Here is a 22,574-nt window from a genome sequence, read left to right as displayed (position 1 = left end):
TAAAATTCTAACACGACTGACTGAATACTTCTGCTCCACTGGGCGTCTCTACAGCTGTTTTGTTGATTTTAATAAGGCATTCGACAATATATGGCATGAGGCACTTCTTTTGAAACTAAACGAAATTGGGATAAATTGGGATAAATGGAAAATGTTTCCACATTATAAAAGAGATGTGCCAAAATTCAACTGTATGTGGTAAATCAAACGACGGGTTTATAGATTCTATCACAGTTAAAAAGGGTGTGCTTCAGGGAAATGTTATTAGCCCCACGCTATTCAATATTTTCATTAATGACATAAGAGGATATATACACGATGACACCTTACCATGCATCAACGAAACAACCAAGACTCAAATCCCTTACCTGTTATATGCGGATGACATTGTGATGCTCTCGACAACAGAACTAGGACTACAAAACAAACAAGACCAGCTATATGAATACTGTTTGCAAAGGGGGCTTAAAATCAACAGGGACAAAACAAAAGTCTAATTTTCACAAAAAACGACCCCAAAATACCAGTGCTCTTTTCATGTGGCGATAACTGCATCGAAACGACGGATAGATGCAAATACTTGGGAGTTATTTTTCATAAGAGTGGAAATTTTCACCTTGCTGAAGACCACTTAGCCAAACAAGGAAATAAAGCAGCGCATGCTCTGAAACGCAGTGTGCGAGGGAAAGAAGTGAAAATGGATGTAATGACGCAACTGCTTGACACTTTAGTCACCCCAATTCTCAGTTACGGTGCTAAGGTGTGGTTTCCATTCAATCAAACTGTGACAAACTTCTCCACGCCGTCTATGCTGTTTAACCAATTTGATGCCTTTCTCTCCGCAAAATGCCCATCAGAAAATGTACATGTCAACTTCTGTAGGAGCTTAATGGGCGTACACAAAAGATCAATTAAGTTACCAGTCCTGGCAGAGTTGGGCAGATACCCCATTTCTCTGACCGCAGTGTGTCAGGTCATCTCATTTTGGGTACACATCATAGAATCAAAAGAAGATAGCTATTTGAGGCAAGCATATGATGATATGTTATCGATGAATTCACTGGAAAAAGTTCCTTGGCTTAGTTTTATCAAAAAGATACTGGTTTCAATTGGATTCTCCCACGTGTGGGAGAACCAAGGCACACTCAACATTAAGCGAATAAAATATTCTGTCATGAATAAACTAAGGGATAAATATGTTCAATATTGGAACAGCAGAAAGAACGGGACCATTTCAAGGCTTTCCTTTTATTGCAAAATTGCAAACACTTATACATTACAGCCTTACCTGATCAGCTGCAAAAAATACTAAACACAGAGGAGCACTATGTCGATTGCGAATAAGTGCACATGAACTTGAAATTGAGCGAGGACGTCACTACAACTTAACTAGGAAAGACCGGCTATGTAAAACATGTGGAGTTATAGAGGATGAACTGCATTTTCTGGACAAGTGCAGTGTGTACTCTGACTTGAGATCTCGCCTACTTGTGACAGTTAATTCCCAGTCTTCGAATCATTAGCCAGATGGCACTGGCAACACAATAATCCAAAGGCCGAGTTCTCTGTTGCCATAAAATTATTTCCAACCAGAACTGGCAAAATACTTTTATATGAATGCTTTCAAGTTCGCAGTCCATAACTATGTCTTATGGAATATCCTGCATGTGCTCACAACTTACTGCTTCTACTTTTTGTTTGCCTGTTGTGTTTAGTTTATAGTAGTCCATAATTCCTATGATGGGTTTTACAACAGTCAAATGAGTTCTGAGTTCACACACACACACACACACACACACACACACACACACACACACACACACACACACACACGACGATGACGACGACAACGACGATGATGATGATGATGATGATACGAATTCCCCCTAAAACAACAACAACAACAACAACAACAACAAAACAACAACAAACAAACAAAAAAAACCCAGGAAGGAAGCCCCCTTGACTTACAGGCAGCGGCATGGGCTGAGCCTGCTCCTTGTAGGCGGGCTTGGCTGGGGAGTCGATGAACTGCCAGGCCCTCTGACCCTGATCCCTGGACTTGTCGCCGGCCTCGGTGGTCCTCTGGATGTTCACCCCGAAGATGTCCTCGTGGAAGCGGTTGGCGTTCTGCAGCATGCGTGTGCGTGTGCGCGACACACAATGGTGGAACGGAACAGAAAATTAATAACAGTTTCAGTTTCAGTAGCTCAAGGAGGCGTCACTGCGTTCGGACAAACCATATACGCTACACCACATCTGCCAAGCAGATGCCTGACCAGCAGCGTAACCCAACGCGCTTAGTCAGGCCTTGAGAAAAAACAACAACAAAAAAACAAAACAAAACAAAACGGGGGAATAAATAATAGATAAGCTTACATAAATAAATAAATAAATAAATAAATAAATAAATAAATGAATAATAATTATAATATAGAAAAAGGTAGTAGTAATAATAATAGTAATACTAATAAAATGATAATAATAAAAAAATAAAAAAATAAAAAAAATAAAACAACAATGGTGATAAATAAGCGAATAAATGTAAAACATGAAGACACACATTCACACATACACCCACACATGCATAACAGATACGCACCAAACATGCAGTTTCACAGATATGAAAGTACAGTCAAATACATATTAACGTACATGAGCTCCAACACACACACACACGCACACACACACACACATTAATAACAATAGAATAGGACATAATACAATAACAGAATGGAATGCAGTAACACAGTGTGGAATAGAATGGATAGGAATAAAGTGGAACAGAATGAAACAGAATGGAAAAAGAACGGATCGGAAAGGGATAGAATGAAATGGAAAGGATTGGGAAAGAATGGAACAGAATGGAAAGGAATGGGAAAAAAATGGAAAGGGATGGAATAGAACGAGAACCGAGTGAAATGGAATTGAAAAGAATAGAACACAATGGAAAGCAATGACATGGAATAGAACAGAACAGAGCAGAATGGAATACAAACAGAAAGGGATGCAATGAAAATAAATGACATGGGGTAGAACAGAACAGAGTAGAAAGGAATAGAATAGAATAGAAAAGAAAAGAAAAGAAAAGAACAGAAAACCAAAAAAAAAACCAAAAAAAAACAAACAAACAACCAGAACGGAACAGAATGGGATGGACAGAATACATTAAAAAAAAAGAAAAAAAGAATGAGATGGGGTGGGACAGACTAGAACTCACAGGAGCGAAGAGAACGGAAATAGGGTGCGACAGAAATGGGATGGAAAGGATTGAAAGCGGACAGACTCAGATTGGGTGGGATGGGATGAGATGATAATTATGGGATAGAACGTTAGGGATGGGATGGGATGGAATGGTAGACTGGGATAGGACAGAACAGGATGGTATGGAGCATGATAGAAAGGAAAAGAGACGGAATGGGGGATGACATGGTTTGGGGCGGAATAGAATGGAGTCATACAGGATGGGCTGGGCTGGAACAGAATGGAAATGATATAGGATGAGATAGAGTTTCAGTTTCAGTGTCAGTAGCTCTCAAGGAAGGCGTCACTGCGTTCGGACAAATCCATATACGCTACACCACATCTGCCAAGCAGATGCCTGACCAGCAGCGTAACCCAACGCGCGCTTGGTCAGGCCTTGAGAAAAAAAAAGAGAAAAAGAAAAAAAAAGGTGAATAAATAATAGATAAGCTTACATAAATAAATAAATAATAATTATAATATAAAAAGGTAGTGGTAATAATAATAAAAAAAATAAATAAGACAACAATGATGATGAATAAGCAAATAAATGTAAAAACATGAAGGCACACATTCACACATACACCCACACATGCATAACAGATACGCACCAAACATGCAGTTTCACAGATATGAAAGCACAGTCAAATACATATAAACGTACATGAGCTCCAACACACACACACACACACACAACACACATTACCCTGCAACTCCTCTACGATGGGATATAATAAAGGCATGAATGGGATGGGATGAAATGGGATAGAGCGGGGCAGGACAAACTGGGAGGGGACAGTTTCAGTTTCAGTTTCACTTTCTCAAGGAGGCGTCACTGCGTTCGGACAAATCCATACACACTACACCACATCTGTTGAACAGATGCCTGACCAGCAGCATAACCCAACGCGCTTTGTCAGGCCTTGAGTGCATGCTTACATATTTGTGTACCTATGAAAGTGGATTTCATTTTACGTAATTTCGCCAGAGGACAACACTCTCGTTGCCATGGGTTCTTTTTCAGTGCGCCAAGTGCGTGCTGCACACGGGACCTCGGTTTATCGTCTCATCCGAAAGACTAGACGCTCAGTTTGATTTTCCAGTCAAACTTAGGAGAAAGGGCGAGAGCGGGATTCGAACCCACACCCTCACGGACTCTCTGTATTGGCAGCTGAGCGTCTTAACCATTCTGCCACCTTCCTCCCACCAGTGACGCCTCCTTGAGAGGGGACAGAGTGGGTAGGGTTGGAAAGGGGTGGGGCAGAACTGGATGCGATAGAATGGCATCGGATGGGATAGAATGGCATCGGATGGGATATAATGGGAAGCGGCGGAATGGGATGGGGAGGGGATAGAACGAATTGGAACAGAGTGGGAAGGGATGGAATGGGGTGTGGGGGGGGGGAACAGAACAAATTGGAATAGAACGGGAAAGGATGGAATGGGGACGGAATAGAATGGGAAGGGATGGAATAATGGAATAGAACGGGAAGGGATGGAATGAGATGGAATATAATGGGAAGGGACGGAATGGGATGGAAAGGAATGGGACGGAACAGAATGGGAAGGAATGGGTTGGAATAGAATGGACAGAGATGGAAGGATGGGGTAGAATGGGAAGAGATGGAATGGGATGGAATAGAATGGGAAGGGATGGAACGGGAAGAGATGGAAGGATGGAATAGAATGGGAAGGGACGGAATAGAATGGGAAGGGATGGAATGGGAAGGGATGGAAGGACATAATAGAATGGGGAGGGATAGAAGGATGAAATAGAATGGGAAGGGATGGAACAGAATGGGAAGGGAAGGAATGGGATGGAATAGAATGGGAAGGGAAGGAATGGGATGGAATAGAATGGGAAGGGAAAGAATGGGACGGAATAGAATGGGAAGGGATGGAATAGAATGGGAAGGGATGGAAGGACGGAATAGAATGGGAAGGGGTAGAATGGGATAAAGTGGGATGGGGTAGAACTGAATGGGCTATGATCGGATGGGGTGAACGGGATAAAATGGAAAGGGGTAGAATGGGGAGGGATAGAACGACATGGGATAGAATGGGGAAGGATAGAATGGGGAGGGATAGAACGAGATGGGATAGAATGGGGAGGGTAGAACGAGATGGGATAGAATGGGGAAGGATAGAATGGGGAGGGACAGAACGAGATGGGATAGAATGGGGAGGGATAGAACGAGATGGGATAGAATGGGGAAGGATAGAATGGGGAGGGACAGAACGAGATGGGATAGAATGGGGAAGGATAGAATGGGGAGGGACAGAACGAGATGGGATAGAATGGGGAGGGATAGAACGAGATGGGATAGAATGGGGAAGGATAGAATGGGGAGGGACAGAACGAGATGGGATAGAATGGGGAGGGATAGAACGAGATGGGATAGAATGGGGAAGGATAGAATGGGGAGGGACAGAACGAGATGGGATAGAATGGGGAAGGATAGAATGGGGAGGGATAGAACGAGATGGGATAGAATGGCGAGGGATAGAATGGGGAGGGATGGAACGGGATAAAATGAGATGGAAGAGAACAGAATGAAATGTTCCAGAATGGAAATGAGGACAGGAAAGGCCTCGATAAACGACCACCCACCCACCCAACTAACCAACCAACTAACACACCACAACATCATCATTATTCTTTTTCTCCTTTTTCTCTTTCTCTTTCTTTCAGTCTCTCCACGGTGGTCACACACACACACACACACACACACACACACACACACACACACACACACACACACACACACACACACACACACACACGCACACACACACACACACACACACACACACACACACACACACATACCTTCAGCTTGAGCACGAAGTGTTTGGCCTGCTCGGCCTCCATGCCGCCGTGCTGCATCAGGATCTGTTCCAGGGTCTTGGTGACGTCATTGGCCATCGACACGTCACCGCACACGTAGAAGTGGCCCCCGCGCTTCACCACCGCCTCGTAAGTGGACTTGGCGTTCCGGAAGAGGATGTCTTGCACGTAGACCTGAGAGAAACGACAAAATAAATAAATGAATAAATAAACAAGTAAGTAAGTAAGTAAGTGAGTACGTAAGTAAGTAAAATACATTGAGATATATATATATATATATATATATATATATATATATATATATATATATATATATATGTGTGTGTGTGTGTGTGTGTGTGTGTGTGTGTGTGTGTATGTGTGTGTGTGTGTGTGTGTGTGTGTGTGTATATGAATTAATGAATGAAAGAAGGAAGTATAAATAAATGAAACAATAAAATTAAAAAATGAATAAATAATTAAATGAATGAATAGATACATGAATGAATGAGCAAATAAGCAAGTAAATGATATAAATAAACAACTAATAAATGAATGAATGAATGTATGAATTAATAAGTGAGTGAGTAATTTAAGTAATTAAGTAAGCAAGCAAGTAACAAACTAACTAGACAGATTGAGAGACAGACAGACATATAAATAAATAAATAAACTGATAATAATAATAAAACAACAAAACAATATACATCGAGGTAGTGCTTCAGTCAATGTTGGAATGTGCTACGTCATTTCAGACGTGTCAAGTATACAGGTTTAATACCACAGATCCACGCACGCGCGCGCGCGCGCGCGCGCGCGCACACACACACACACACACACACACACACAATAATCAAGTAGAATCAAGAATATCGAATCCTTTTACCCCTGTTGGGGTAAAGAGGATATAAGGAATGTGGAGTGATGGCCTTGAGGTAACGCGTCCCTCCTAGGAAGCGAGAGAGAATCTGAACGCGCTGGTTCGAATCACGGCTCAGCCACCGATATTTTTCTTCCCCTCCACTAGACCTTGAGTGGTGGTCTGGACGCTAGTCATTCGGATGAGACGGTAAACCGAGGTCCCGTGTGCAGCAAGCACTTAGCGCACGTAAAAGAAACCACGTCAAAAAAAAAAAAAAGGGATGTTCCTGGCAAAATTCTGTAGCAAAATCTACTTCGATAGGAGAAACAAATAAAACTGCACGCAGGGGAGAAAAAAAAAAAAAAAAAAAAAAAAAAAAAAAAAAAAAGGGTGGGGCTGTAGTGTAACGATGCGCTCTCCCTGGGGAGAGCAGCCCGAATTTCACACGGAAAAAAGAAAAATCTGTTGTGATAAAAAAAATACAATATGCAAAAAGTAAAATGCAAAAAAATCAAGTAACGACACTGGTATTGTACACCAAAAACTGAAATGCAAAAAAAAAAAAAAACCGCATACAACAAAACAACGAAATTGGTGATAAAAACAAATACAAAGAGATCACATCATCTTGTAATCTTTCCTTTAAAAAAAAAAAAAAAATTCCCCTCTTTAAAACACACTCTCCTCCCTGCTTTCGACAAATTATTGCAATAAAATTAAAATCTTGTATTTCGCACACAACACACACACACACACACACACACACACACACACACACACACACACACACACACACACACACACACAAGCACTTGGACAAAAGAAGTAGTAAATCAATCAACCAACCAATAAATAAATAAATAAATAAATAAATAAATGAGTGTGGTGTGGTGTGGTGTGTCCATCGAGATCGATGATGACCATCGTTGTCATCCAGATGGGGGATGGGGGGAGGGTGGTGGTGGGGTGGGGGGAAGGATGCTCATGAGTCTATCTGTGAGTGCGCAGATGGCTGTATAGTCCAATCTGCGCACGAAATGTTCGCTGACAGTTGGGGCAGACAAAGACAGGCATATCATTGTCAGGGAGCTTGTTTGCCCGTGACTTTCTGGCCTGCCTCTTCTGAACAGCTGCAGCAGTCCTGCTGGCCTCGCACAACTTGGCGCCTTTGTGCACAGCAGCGCGCCATTTGTTACGGTCCACTGCAGATTCCTCCCAGGAGTCAGGGTTGATATCAAACGCTTTCAGAGAGACCTTCAGAGTATCTCTGAAGCGCTTCTTCTGACCTCCGTGTGATCTCTTCCCTTGTTGCAGCTCGCCATAGAAGAGCCTTTTGGGCAGCCGATGGTCTGGCATGCGCGCCACGTGTCCAGCCCAGCGAAGCTGGGACTGCATCAGGATGGTGAAGATGCTGGGAAGGGTGGCTTTTGCGAGCACCTCTGTGTCTGGGGTCCTGTCTTGCCACTTGATGTTCAGTAGCTTCCTGAGGCATGTTGTGTGGAAGTGGTTCAGCTTCTTGGCATGTCGTTGGTACACTGTCCAAGTTTCGCAGCCGTACAGTAGTGTGGGGAGAACTACTGCTCTGTAGACCTTTAGCTTGGTCTCAAGACTAATGCCTCTTCTGTTCCAGACATTTGCATTGAGTCTACCAAAAGTTGCACTTGCTCTTGCAATCCTGACATTCACTTCATCGTCGATGGTCGCATTTCGTGACAGTGTGCTGCCAAGGTATGTGAACCGCTCCACCGCACTGAGTCTCTGACCGTTGACTGTGATGTTGGGCTCAACGTAGGGTTTCCCTGGGGCTGGCTGATGGAGAACTTCAGTTTTCCTCGTGCTGATGGTAAGGCCGAAGTTCCTGCTGGCAGTGGCAAACTTGTTGACGCTGAGTTGCATGTCAGCTTCAGATCCAGCGTTGAGGGCACAGTCATCAGCAAACAAAAAGTCTCTGATGATGTCTGTCATGACCTTCGTTTTTGCTTGAAGCCTTCTGAGGTTAAACAGCTTGCCATCTGTTCGGTACTTTAGGCCAATTCCAACATCGCCATCTCTGAAGGCATCAGTAAGCATTGCAGAGAACATGAGGCTGAACAGCGTTGGAGCCAGGACGCAGCCTTGCTTGACACCATTTGTGACAGGAAAAGGAGCAGATGTTTCACCATTGTCCTGGACTCGAGCCTGCATGCCTTCATGGAATTGGCTGACCAAGGAAATAAATTTCCGAGGGCATCCGTACTTGGCCATGATCTTCCACAGTCCCTCTCTACTCACGGTGTCAAAGGCCTTAGTGAGGTCGACATAGGTGGAGAACAGATCAGCATTTTGCTCCTGACATTTCTCTTGCAGCTGCCTTGCAGCAAACACCATGTCGGTGGTTCCGCGCTCTTTCCGGAATCCACATTGGCTCTCAGGCAAATGACCTTGGTCAAGGTGTGCTGTGAGGCGGTTTAGTAGGATCCTGGCAAGTATCTTGCCTGCGATGGAGAGCAGGGAAATGCCCCGATGGTTATCACAGGCTTGCCGGTTCCCCTTTCGCTTGTACAAGTGAATGATAGATGCATCTTTGAAATCCTGGGGGATCGTCTCTTCTTTCCACATGAGTGAGTACAGCTGATGAAGCTTCTCAGTCAGCACAGTGCCTCCATCCTTGTAGACCTCTGCTGGTATGGAGTCTGAGCCAGGTGCTTTGCCACTGGATAGCAGACGGGTTGCTTTCTGGGTCTCAAGAAGTGTTGGCGGATCGTCCAGTGCTTCGTTGGTGGGGACTTGTGGGAGACGGTCTATGGCTTCATCATTTATGGAGGAAGGGCGATTTAAGACACTGTTGAAGTGCTCAGCCCATCGTTCGAGAATGTTCTCCTTCTCGGTGATCAAGGTATTCCCATCTGCACTGAGGAGGGGGGATGATCCTGAGGATGTGGGGCCGTAGACTTCTTTTAAGGCATCATAGAACCTCTTCATATCGTGCCTGTCAGCATATCCCTGGATCTCATCAGCTTTGTCACTCAGCCACTTATCCTGCATCTGGCGTAACTTTTGCTGAACAGTCCTGCGGATGGCATTGTACGCATCCTTTTTTGATGTGGACTTTGGGTTGCTCAGGTGGGCTTGATGCAGACGGCGTTTCTCATCCAGAAGCTGCTTGATTTCATCACAGTTTTCATCAAACCAGTCTTTGTGCTTTCTGATCATGGGTCCCAGGGTCTCTGAAGCTGTACTATAGATCAGCTCACGCAGGGTCCTCCAGTCAGACTCCACATTCTGGTTGTTCAGAGAGGCGGATTCCAGACGATCTTCCAGCAGCTCCACAAAGGACTGTTTGATGGTGATGTTTTTCAGCTTAGCGATGTTGAGCCGTTTTGGAGCCTTCTGGCCTTGGGGGCGTCTCTTTGGCTGGATTCGAATATTCAGCTTCGAGACTACAAGGCGATGGTCTGTCCAACATTCGGCGCCGCACATGGTCTTTGTTACACGTACATCTTGCCTATCCCTTTTCCTGACGATGACATAATCGATGAGATGCCAATGCTTTGAGCGAGGGTGCATCCATGACGTCCTGTTACGGGTAGGGAGGCAGAAAACTGTGTTGGTTATCAGCAGTTCGTGCTCTGCACATGTCTGAAGCAAAAGCAATCCATTTGGGTTGCAGTGGCCCACACCATGCTTTCCAATCACTCCATCCCAGGAGATGTAGTCAGAGCCAACTCTAGCATTGAAGTCCCCAAGAATGATGAGCTTGTCTGCTTTAGGGATGGCAGCAATGACAGAGTGAAGGTCCTCGTAGAACTTCGCCTTCACTTCATCCGGGTTGGTCATGGTTGGGGCGTAGGCACTGACAATGGTGAGGTGCTTCTGGCCAGATGCCAGTGGGAGTTTCATGGTCATAAGCCTATCGTTGACTCCCTTTGGGATTCCAGCTAGCTTGCTGACAAGTGCTGTTTTTACTGCAAAACCAACACCAGCCTCACGTCGCTCTTCGCTTCCTCGTCCACTCCAGAAGAAGGTGTAACCAGATCCCCGTTCACAGAGCTCGCCTTCGCCTGCAAGCCGAGTCTCACTCAAGGCTGCGATGTCGATATTGTATCTGGCGAGTTCGGATGCAACTAGTGCTGTTCTCCTTTGGGGTCTGTCTGCGTTATCTCTGTCCAGGAGAGTCCTTATGTTCCAAGCACCAATGGTGAGAGGAACGATCCTTGTTTTTTTCTTTTCTTTCTCTTTGTTTCGACCGCTGATGTAGGGTCCCCGCCAGCCGCGGTATGCTGGCCAGGGTGATATGGAGCAGGCAATTTTTAGGGCACCTTTTCTAGCCCCTTCCTCATGCCAGGGAGGTGAGCAGTGCATTCCTAAAGAGGGCTGCTCAGACGCTCAGACGGCTGCCGAGCTCCATCGCTGCTCCTGTCGACGAAGAACGACCCTATGGCCTGAGCCGCCTGCGTGCAGGTCTGCGGCTGCGACTGCCAGTGTACCCACACCTGTCGTTTCGTCGCTCGCCTGTCGCCACAGGACTTGGGGGGGATGAAATGATGAAGGATGAAAGGTCATTTTGGATGACTGATGACTTGCGCGATGAGTTTGTTTAAAGTGAAGAGGAGTTGCGCAACGTCGACCTCACTCTCTCGTCCGGGTCCACCAATTTCCAGTGGCAAGACTAAGTCGAGACGACTGGAGGATGAGCACGGATGCAGTGGATGACCAAGATATCCTTTCGGTGTCTCATCTTGCTCTCTGCACTCCACAGTGCGTTGCTGTAACCGCCTTCCTCTCCGTTGAACCGATAGGTTTCTTCCGCAGATTCTGCCGGATCCAGACTTCGCATGCATGGGTAGACACACCCCGGGGGCCAACTGCGTGTGGCATGCACACAGCACGGTGGAGCTAGATGGCCGTCGGTGGCTCTCCTGAGCCGACGCCCTTTTATGGATCTCCATAAGGGTGTCTAGCCACCCGCCTCACCAGTCCCAGAAGGGAGTGGTGGGAGTGCCGGTTTAGTCGTCGGCAACCCGACCCTGAACAGGTTGTACTGGATTACAGGTTACCAGTAGCAGATCTAATGACCTGACCTGAGCTGAGTAAATAATGACCTGACCTGAGTAAATGAGTAAATGAATAATGAATGAATAAATAAACATATAAATGAATAAACAAACAACTTAATAATTAAATAAATAACTAAACAACTATATAGATAAATGACTTTAAAAAAAAAGAAAAAAAAAAGACAGAAGCAAACAAGCAAACACAAAACCAAACCAAACCAAACAAAACCAACTTCCCACCTTGGGCTGGCCGGGCTCTCTGGACAGGGCCAGGTAGGTTTCAGTCAGCACGTTGTCGGCCTTCATCTGGTTCAGCTCCTCGCCGTAGATATTGTCCACGCTCCTCTGGCGACAGCCAAAGTACAGCCGCATCTCGCCCCATCCTCGCTTCTCCCCGTCTGAGAAAAAAAAAAACACACACACAAAAAAAGCACTTAGTTTTGACTGAGAGAATGTAACTTTCTTATTTTCTTTATTATTACGGAGTTCATAACATCATAACACGTAACAATAAGTATGTATATAGCGCTGAATCTTGTGCAGAAGCACACACAGTTTTGACTGAGAGAATGTAACTTTTTTTTTTTTTAAATTTATTACGGAGTTCATAACATCACAACACATAACAATAAGTATTTCTATAACGCTGAATCTTGTGCAGAGACACATCAAAGCGCTTTCGCACCAGTCATTCACATGCATGCAAACTCTAAAACTGAAGACAAAGAAGAGGCAAGGGAGGGAGGCTATCATAGAAAGAGGTGGGTTTTACGACCAGAATTGAAAGAGCTGAGTGCGGGGGCCTGACGAAGCGAAAGAGGAAGTTCATTCCAAATTAAAGGTCCAGAGGTAGAGAAAGAACGGCGGCCAAAGTTCGAACACTGGTAATATATATATTTTTTTTTCGAGGCATATGATATCCAAATCCGTCAGTGAAACAAACCAAAACAAAATGAGACGAAACATAATAAGACAAAGAAATTATCGTTTTTATGTACACGTGTTTTTGTTTGTTTTCAAATTTCAGTTCTGACAACACATGAATGATTTTTCTACATGCACGGGAAATGAAAAGAAAAGGAAAGAAAAAAATAAACTGGACATTTTTTTTTAGAAGTATATAAACATATGTATGAAGGAAAATTACCCCCCACCCCCTTAAAAACAAAACAAAACAAAAAAACAAACAAAAAACCCCCGAAAACAAGAACAAAAAAACCCCGAAAACTAAACGTACAAAATAAAAAATACACAATGAATGAGAGGTCACCTATTCACCGAACATAATTATTGTGCATATTCTAACGAGCACACGCACGCACACACACACACACACACACACACACACACCCGCGCACGCACCATACCGACAGAAGCGTGATTCTGCCGGCTAGCCACCTTCCTCACACACAACTTCAATGTTGCTGTCAAGGGTAATCAGTCAGTCTATGGACTGACGTAACTCACGTGTAGGCACAGTTTTCATCTCCCTGTCCACCTTCCGCTGTTGCCAGAAGCTGCGGAAGGGCGCTATGCCTGTTCCGGGGCCCACCATGATGACGTCCAGAGTCTGGTCCTCGGGCAGGCGGAAGACCGGGGCCCTGGAACATGTGTAATTTTTGTGGTCTTTTTAAAAATCAGTTGAGGTGATATGTCTGCTTGCGTTTGTGTGTGTGTATGTGTGTGTGTGTGTGTGTGTGTGTAGGGGGGAGGGGATGGGGGGGCGGGGGGGGGGGGGGGTTGCGCGAAGGGGAGGGGTCGGAGTGGGGGGGGAGGAGGTGATGGTTTTGTTGTTGTTGTGTGTGTGTGTGTGTGTGTGTGTGCGAAACTATGAGGCAAGACTGCTCTGACTCTTAGTGCTGCAGCCCTTTGGAGGGTGGAGGTGTGGGGGCTGGGGGGTACGGGGGTGAGGGTGTGGGGGGGGGGGGGGGGCGAGGGGGCTAGTTAGTCGTTTGGGAAACCATCCCTACCCCCTACTCATGTTATTTGACAAAGTTTGTGTGTGTGTGCGTGCGTGTGTGTGTGTGTGTGTGTGTGTGTGTGTGTGTGTGTGTGCGTGTGTGTGGAGGGTAAGGGGACTTGGAGGTGTGTGTAGGGGAAACGTACCCGCTGTGTTGAGCTACTTGCTTGTGTGCATTTAGTTTTATGCATGGCATGTTTTGTGTTGGCTGAGATAATTATTGTGAAGGGAAGAGTGACGAGCCTGTGGATGCACAATGTAATAGAATAGAATAGAATAGAATATGTGTTTATTACCAAGTGTACCGGGGTCACAAGGAATATTGGGGTTGGAGGGGGGGGGGATAGTACGTAACAAGGTACGAACATAAATGGAAAATCATACACAAACACAGATACAGCAGAAATTAGGATGCATACAACTACATATCAAAATAAAAAGTTGTGCATACTCACACACACACACACACACGTATGAACAGAAGCCGCATATTACATGTGGATGGGGGCTGATGACTAGATCTTCAGGTAGATGGTTGTGTTCAGGTAGATGATTTTTTCCGAATGACTGAATGAATGGAGATGTATTGCATTGCATTGCATTGGATTGCATTGCATTGCACTGTAGTTACGGGTACTCACGCTCTAACGGCACAGGGGATGATGGCCCCCAGGTCACAGCGGTTCAGCCACCCGGAGCACACCCCTTCATGCAGCGGCCCTGTTCCGTCTGGGGTGGGCCAGCGTGCGGGTAGGAGGAAAGAAAAGAAAAAGAAAAGAAAACGAACACACACACACACACACACACACACACACACACACACACACACACACACACACACACACACACAACACACACACACAACACACACAACACACTCAACACACACACACACACACAACTCAACACATACAACACAACACATACAACACAACACAACACACACACACACAACACACACACACACGCACGCACACACACACACACACACACACACACACACATACACACACACACACACACACACACATTAATCATTGCCCACACATGATGCTATTGCAAAGAGAGACGTCGTATGCGTGATTGAGTGAAATAGTAAGTAAGAAGTTAGCGAGAAAGAGAGGGTGTGTGAGAGAGAGACCTAATCACTTTTGCTTCGGTACTTGACCACTGCCATCATCATGATCATCATCATCATTGTCGTCGTCGTCGTGAACATAATCATCATTATGTAATATGTTTTCTTCCTTTCCATCATGGTCATCACGATCAGTCTTAGTTGGCCTTCGGAAAATCATCCCAACGCCGACTGTCCCAGAACCGTCTTGGCCGAGAGAGTGGGGAATGTAACTTGGGGCAAGACACACTGCACTATGATCAGAATTCTAGCCTAGATAACCGGGACAGCAGTTAGCTCTTCTGCTGTTCTGATGGTCAAACTCGAAGTCGACTGACTATCATACATCATGATCATGATCATCATTAACACGATCATCACTCTCACTCACTCTGGGTCCGGTACGTGGCCACGGCCATCATCATCATCGTCGTCGTCGTCATCACTCTCACTCACTCTGGGTGCGGTACTTGACCACGGCCATCATCATCATCGTCATCATCAACGTCATCATGATCATGATCATCACGATCATCACTATCACTCACTCTGGGTGCAGTACGTGGCCACGGCCATCATCAGCATCATCATCATCATCAAACTCACTCACTCTGAGTGCGGTACTTGACTACGGGCACTATAATCATCATCATCTTCATCATCTCCATCATCACTATCACCATTATTCCAGCCACTCGCTCTGGGTCCAGTAATTGACTACGGGCACTATAATCATCATCATCATCATCTTCATCATCACTATCACCATTATTCTAGCCACTCATTCTGGGTCCGGTACTTAACTGCGGCCACTATTATCATCATCATCACCATCACCATCACCATCATTCTAGCCACTCACTCTGGGTCCGGTACTTAACTGCGGCCACAATAGTGATCATCATCATCATCATCATCACCATCATCATCACCATCACTCTAGTCACTCACTTTGGGTCCGGTACTTAACTGCGGCCACAATAGTGATCATCATCATCATCATCATCATCATCATCATCATCATCATCATCACTCTAGCCACTCACTCTGGGTGCGGTACTTGACCACGGCCACCGTGGCGTGGATCTCCCCGACGCACTCCATGGGCGACGAGCTGATGCTGTAGAAGCGCTGCTGGAGCAGCGGAAGTTGCGTCATCAGCAGGGAGGGCGGCACCTTGAGGGAGGGGAACTGGTCCAGTACCTCTAGCAGGTTGGGGTACAGGTCGTAGCGCCAGTCCTCGTAGGCCTTGGAGTCCTGCCGGAAAGGAGTGTGTGGGGAGGTTGCGAGGGAAACGATAATTCAGTCAATTCCGTTATGAATTCGCTTTTGTCCAGGAGTGGACAGTGGGTTCCTAGGAGAGGTGGGGTGTATGCTCTGGAGTTCTTCGGGAGGGGGGACGGGGGATGAGGTAGTGGAGGGGGTGATGAGTGTGGAGGTGGGTGTGGTTGGGTGGCGAGAGGTTGCGAGGGAAACGCTCAATTCCATTATGAATTCGCTTTCGTTCGGGAGTGGACAGTCGGTAGGAGAGGTGGGGTGTATGCTGTGGAGTCCTGGGTGTGTGTGTGTGGGGGGGGGGGGGATGTTTGGGGGAGAGGGGGTCAGAGGTGGGAGGGGGGGGCAGGTTTGGAGGGAAACAATTAGTCAATTCCATTAAGAATTCGCTTCGTCAGTGGGTAGGAGAGGTAAGGTGTACGCTTTGAAGTCCTGGGGGAGTGCGTGTGAATTCGCTTGTGGGTGGTGGGAGGTTGCGAGGGAAACGGTCAATTCTGTTATGAATTCGCTTTCGTTCGGGAGTGGACAGTGGGTAGGAGAGGTGGGGTGTATGCTTTGGAGTTCTTGAAGGGGGTGGGGGGGGGGAGTGTTGGGTGTAGAGGTGGAGGTGGTTGGGTGGCGGGAGGTTGCGAGGGAAACCGTCAATTCCATTATGAATTCGCTTTCGTTCGGGAGTGGACAGTGGGTTCCTAGGAGAGGTGGGGTGTATGCTCTGGAGTTCTTAGGGGGGGGGGGGGGGGGGGGGGGGGGAGGGGGGGGGGGCAGGGGTGAGGAAGTGGAGGGGGTGTTGAGTGTGGAGGTGGGTGTGGTTGGGTAGCGGGATGTTCCAAGGAAAACGGTCAATTATATTATAAATTCGCTTTCGTTCGGGAGTGGACAGTGGGTAGGAGAGGTGGGGTGTATGCTCTGGAGTTCTTCGGGGGAGTGTGTGTGTTTGGGGGGAGGGTGGTGGTGAGGGAGTGGAGGAGGTGTTGAGTGTGGAGGTGGGTGTGGTTGGGTAGCGGGATGTTCCGAGGAAAACGGTCGATTCTATCATAAATTCGCTTTCGTTCGGGAGTAGACAGTGTGTAGGAGAGGTGGGGTGTATGCTTTGGAGTTTTCGGGGGTGAGGGGGGTGTTGGGGGGGGGGGGGGGGAGGGGGGCTGTGGAGGGGGGGGGGGGTTGAGTGTGGAGGTGGGTGTGGTGGGGTTGCGTGACGGGAGGTTGCGAGGGAAACGGTCAATTCCATTATGAATTCGCTATGCTCGGGAGTGGACAGCGGGAAGGAGTGGTGGGATGTATGCTTTGCAGTTTTGGAGCGTGGGGGATGAGTGATTGTGGTGGTGTGGCGAGACAGGGTGCAAGGGGAACTATGATTTTTTTTTTTATAGTTAATTTCGTGTCGAATTCGCTTCGTATGGGAGTGGACAGAGGGGATGAAGAGGTGGAGTGTTCAAATATTGTTACTGGCCATGAGGATGAGGCAAAGGAAGAAGAAGAAGAAGAACAAGAACAAGAAGAACAAGAAAAAGAACAAGAACAAGAACATAAAAAACAACAACGAATTAGATGGACGACGACGACGACGACGATGACGGTGACGAAAAAGAACAAAGAGAACAAGGAGGAGGAGGGGGAGTTCGAGCGTAGGGGAAGGAGGAGGAGGAAGAGAAAGAAAGAGAGAAAAAAGAAAGAAAGAAAAGAAAAGAAAAGAAAAAAAGAAAAAAAAACTGACAGAAAGAACACAGAAGTCACAAGACACCAACAACAAAGAACAAGAAAAAAAACAACAACAAAAAAACAACCTCTCCTCCTCTCCCCACTCAACCCCTCCCCCTCCCCTCCAACAGACAGACCTTGGCCAGCAGCTCCAGACGCTGCCTGTCCTGGTCCCTGGAGGCCTGGGTGGCCAGCAGCTGCAGGAAGGCCTGGGAGGGCGGGGCCGACACGTCCAGGAAGTGGGTCAAGGCCGTGCGCATCGAGCACTCCGGCATCTTCTCGTAGGCCGTCCAGTTCTTGGAGGACCCTGCGGAGGATGGTGACGGTGATGGTTATGATTGTGATGATGCTGTTGTTGTGATTGATGATGATGATGATGATGATGATATCATTGTGATGATATCAGTAACGATGATGACGATGATGAAAGTGGTATTGGCTGGTGGTGGTGGTGGTGGTGGTGATGATGATGATGATGATGATGATGATGATGATGATGATGATGATGATGATGATGATGATGATGATGTGATTGTGATAATATCAATAACGATGATGACGATGATGGAAGTGGTGTTGGCTGGTGGTGGAGGTGATAATGATGATGATGTTATTGTGATAATATTAATAACGATGATGACGATAGACAGACAGACAGACAAAGAGGCAGAGGCAGAGACAGAGACAGAGAGAGAGAGAGAGAGGCAGATAAATAGAGGGAGGGGAGAGAGAGAGAGAGGGACGGGGAAGAAAAATGAAGAGACAGAGAGAGAGGAAAGGAGAGAGAGGCGAGAGACAGAGAGAGGAGATAGAGAGAGGAGGGAGAGAGACACAGAGAGAAGAGAGACAGGGAGAGACAGTGAGACAGACAGAGAGAGAGAGAGAGACGGGGGAGATAGCGAGAGACAGAGACAGAGAGACAGACACAGACGGACAGACAGACAGACAGTCTGGCAGCCAAACTGACCGAGGGCAGTGGAGGTCTCCTGCAGGAACTCGGTGCGGACCACCTGGTCGGGGGGCGGGGCGTTGTGGAGGCGGGCCAGGATGGCGTCCACCAGGTCCGGGGGGTGTGCCGGGAAGATGCCCACGTGGTCGCCCGGCGCGTACTGCAGCTCCGAAGAGTCCTGGGTGTTCAGCTTCACCAGGATCGTCTGCCGCCTGTCAGCACACGCACGCACGCACAAACACACGCATGCATGTACGTACGTATGCATGGATGGATGCATGCACGCACGCACGCACGCACAAGCAAGAATCAGAATCAGAATCAGTTTTAATGTCAATTAAACCTGAACAAGGTTTATAAGACACGCATGCAAAGTTACATGAAACCACGCACAAAAAAAAAGGCAAAACAAAATAGATAAATATTGAACAAGAGATCGAATCACTCCTGCACGCTATGGCGTTTTTTGACAGCAGTTACTAGACAAATTTCCCAAGCAAGAGCCACGCGCATGCATACACGCAAGCATGCATAACCACGCGCGCAAGCACCCACACACCAATGAATGAATATATATATGTAAATATACATTAGATTAACAAATATATAAATAAATACACACACACACACCAATAACTAAATATATAGATAAATGGATAATTAAAAAAAACAAATGAATAAGTAAAAAATGATTAAACAAACAAAACTGACACAGAAAACAAGAAAAAAAATATAACAAAGGCCGTGGAAACATTACGAAACAACAAACATTATCTAAAAAAACACACACCCAAAAACAAAAAAAAAACAAAAAACAAAAAACAACACTTGTATGGATGTCGTTACACAGTAAACGGACTACAAAAGATCTATTACCTATTTGAACGGAGGGAAACACAACACAACACACACACACACACACACACACACACACACACACGGTATGATGAAATGTTGACCTTTTTACGTTCTGGAGAATGCGATGTCAACAGCCGTCCGACTATCTGGTCGTAAGTGGAGAGAGTGTGAGAGAGAGAGAGAGAGAGGGAGGAGGGAGGGAGGAGAGAGAGAGGAAGGAGAGAGGAAGGAGAGAGGGGGAGGGAGGGAGGGAGGGGGAGAGAGAGAGAGAGGGAGAGAGAGAGAGGAGGGAGGGAGGGAGGGAGAGAGAGAGAGTGAGAGACACAGAGAAAGAGTGAGAGACACAGAGAAAGAGAAAGAGAGACACGCACACGGAGACAGAGAGAGTAAGAGACAGAGACAGACAGACAGAGAGAGACGTCTACAGCAATGAAGATGATTCACCGACAGGCTGCCAGCAAATGAAGACAGTTGTTGTTTGTCGACAGATCAAATGTCAATACTCAGTTGTTTTGTTTATTTATTTTGTTGTTTTTGTTGTTCTTCTCCTTCCCCTTTCTTAAGGTCTGGTTTTTGTTGACCTTTCGCTTTCTTGAAGTGCTTTGTATTGGCTAACTGGGCCAGCCCGATAACGTACACTGAAGATACACAGTCACAAACTGATCTTCTTCTTCTTCTTCTTCTTTTTTTTTTTCTATGAAAATCTTTCATTTGTCTGTTTTGTTGTTGTTGTTGTTGTTGAAAAAAAAACACACAGACACACAGAGACACGAACACACGTAAACTAACACAATCAAACACTACACTACACTACACTACACTACACACACACACACACACACACACACACACACACATACACACACACACACACACACACACACGCACGCACGCACACACACACTCCAACACTCTCACCACCCTGAACCATGCAACCACCACCCACAATCCACCACCACCCACAACCCACCACCACCACCAAACCAAACCGCACCTCCCCCTCAGAGAAAAGGATAAAATGAATAGACACATAAATATATAGATAAATATATATATATATATATATATATATATATATATATATATATATATATATATATATATGTGTGTGTGTGTGTGTGTGTGTGTGTGTGTGTGTGTGTGTAATATGAATGAATGAATGAATAAATAAAGAAAGAAAGAAAGCAAGAATAAAGAAATAAATAATCAAATAAACCAGAAACACACACACACACACACACACACACACACACACACACTCGCAACAGCACCACCACCAACATCATCTCTCTCTCTCTCTCTCTCCCTGCCACCCCCCCTCCGACCCCTCCCTCTCCACCCCCCCACTCCCATCACCCCCCCCCCCCCCCAACCAACGCACGTGGAATCCGCGCTCTGCAGCTGCAGCCGCTCTGTCAGTCGGCACGGGAGCACCGTCTTCCCGTGCAGCCTCCCCAGGGCCCTGCAGACGTCGGCGCCCTTGGTCCCCTCGGGCAGGGGCGTCAGGCGGAACCGGTTGGGGGTCCAGCTGTGGTCCGTGTTGGAGAGGGCGCCCGTGGCCTCGCTGATGTTCACGTCGTCCCCCAGGCAGAACGTCTCGCACGCCGCCTTTGGGAGTAGAGTGGAAGATTAAATAAATTAAAAAAAAAAAAGGGATGGGATAGAGTAGGATAGAATCGGAAAGATCATTGACATCGCCCCCCCCCTCTCCCCCCTCCCCCAGGAAGAACGTCTCGCACGCCGCCTTTGGGAGTAGAGTGGAAGATTAAATAAATTTAAAAAAGAAGGGATGGGATAGAGTAGGATAGAATCGGAAAGATCATTGACATCGCCCCCCCCCTCTCCCCCCTCCCCCAGGAAGAACGTCTCGCACGCCGCCTTTGGGAGTAGAGTGGAAGATTAAATAAATTTAAAAAAGAAGGGATGGGATAGAGTAGGATAGAATCGGAAAGATCACTGACATCGCCCCCCACCCACCCCCAACCCCCCCTGCCCCAAACCCCTCAGGAAGAACGTCTCGCAGGCCGCCTTTGGGAGTAGAGTGGTAGGAGAGAGTAGAATAGAATAGAACGGTGATTGGGGATGGGATAGGATGGGATAGAGTAGAGTGGGATAGAGTAGAGTAGGACAGGACAGGGTAGGACAGAATGAAATAAAACACTGACATCGTCTCCCGGGCATAACGTCTCGCACGCCGCCTGGGAGCAGAGCAGAATGGGGATGAGGAGGGGATAGAGCAGAGTAGGATAGAATAGGAGAGGATAGAATAGGATAGGATAGAATAGAATAGAATAGAATGGAACAGATCACCGACATCGTCTCCAGGGGCAGAATGTCTCGCAAGCCGCCTGGGAGAGAGTAGAGTGGGGATGGGAGTGGGACAGAGCAGAGTGGGATAGAATAGGATAGAATAGTATGGAATGGAATAGATCGTTGAGATCCTTTCCCGGGCAGAACGTCTTGCACGCCGCCTGGGAGCAGAGATAAAACAGGGATGGGGATGGGATAGAGAAGGATAGAATAGAATAGGTCAGAACGTCCCGCACGCCGCCTGGAGTAGATTAGAGCAGAGCAGAAAACAGTACATTACAGTAGAGAATAGAACAGAATTGAACGTTGACATCGTCTTCCAGGTAGAACGTCTCGCAGGCCGCCTGGAACAGAACGGGGATGGGACAGAATAGAGGAGGACAAAATTGTTTTCTATTTATATTTTGTATTTGTATTTCTTTTTATCACAACAGATTTC

At 46.5% G+C, this 22,574-nt stretch overlaps 1 protein-coding gene across 1 annotated transcript in view; it reads right to left on the bottom strand.

The window, feature by feature from the left end:
- LOC143275071 (nitric oxide synthase-like) overlaps positions 1-22,574 on the bottom strand; it is a 142,274-nt gene that overhangs the window by 6,050 nt on the left and 113,650 nt on the right. Inside the window, exons 20-27 of the mRNA XM_076579135.1 lie at positions 18,986-19,179; positions 18,156-18,325; positions 16,092-16,302; positions 14,570-14,657; positions 13,436-13,569; positions 12,209-12,366; positions 6,074-6,265; positions 1,972-2,130 (exon numbers count right to left, since the gene is read on the bottom strand). Of these exons, the coding sequence (XP_076435250.1) occupies positions 1,972-2,130; positions 6,074-6,265; positions 12,209-12,366; positions 13,436-13,569; positions 14,570-14,657; positions 16,092-16,302; positions 18,156-18,325; positions 18,986-19,179 (1,306 nt within the window). The remainder of the gene's footprint in view (positions 1-1,971; positions 2,131-6,073; positions 6,266-12,208; positions 12,367-13,435; positions 13,570-14,569; positions 14,658-16,091; positions 16,303-18,155; positions 18,326-18,985; positions 19,180-22,574) is intronic.

Source organism: Babylonia areolata, chromosome 29 (assembly GCF_041734735.1).
Source record: "Babylonia areolata isolate BAREFJ2019XMU chromosome 29, ASM4173473v1, whole genome shotgun sequence".
NCBI lineage: Eukaryota > Metazoa > Mollusca > Gastropoda > Neogastropoda > Buccinidae > Babylonia > Babylonia areolata.
Note: the sequence above shows the minus strand (reverse complement) of the source record. Positions and strands in the feature narration are given on the sequence as shown.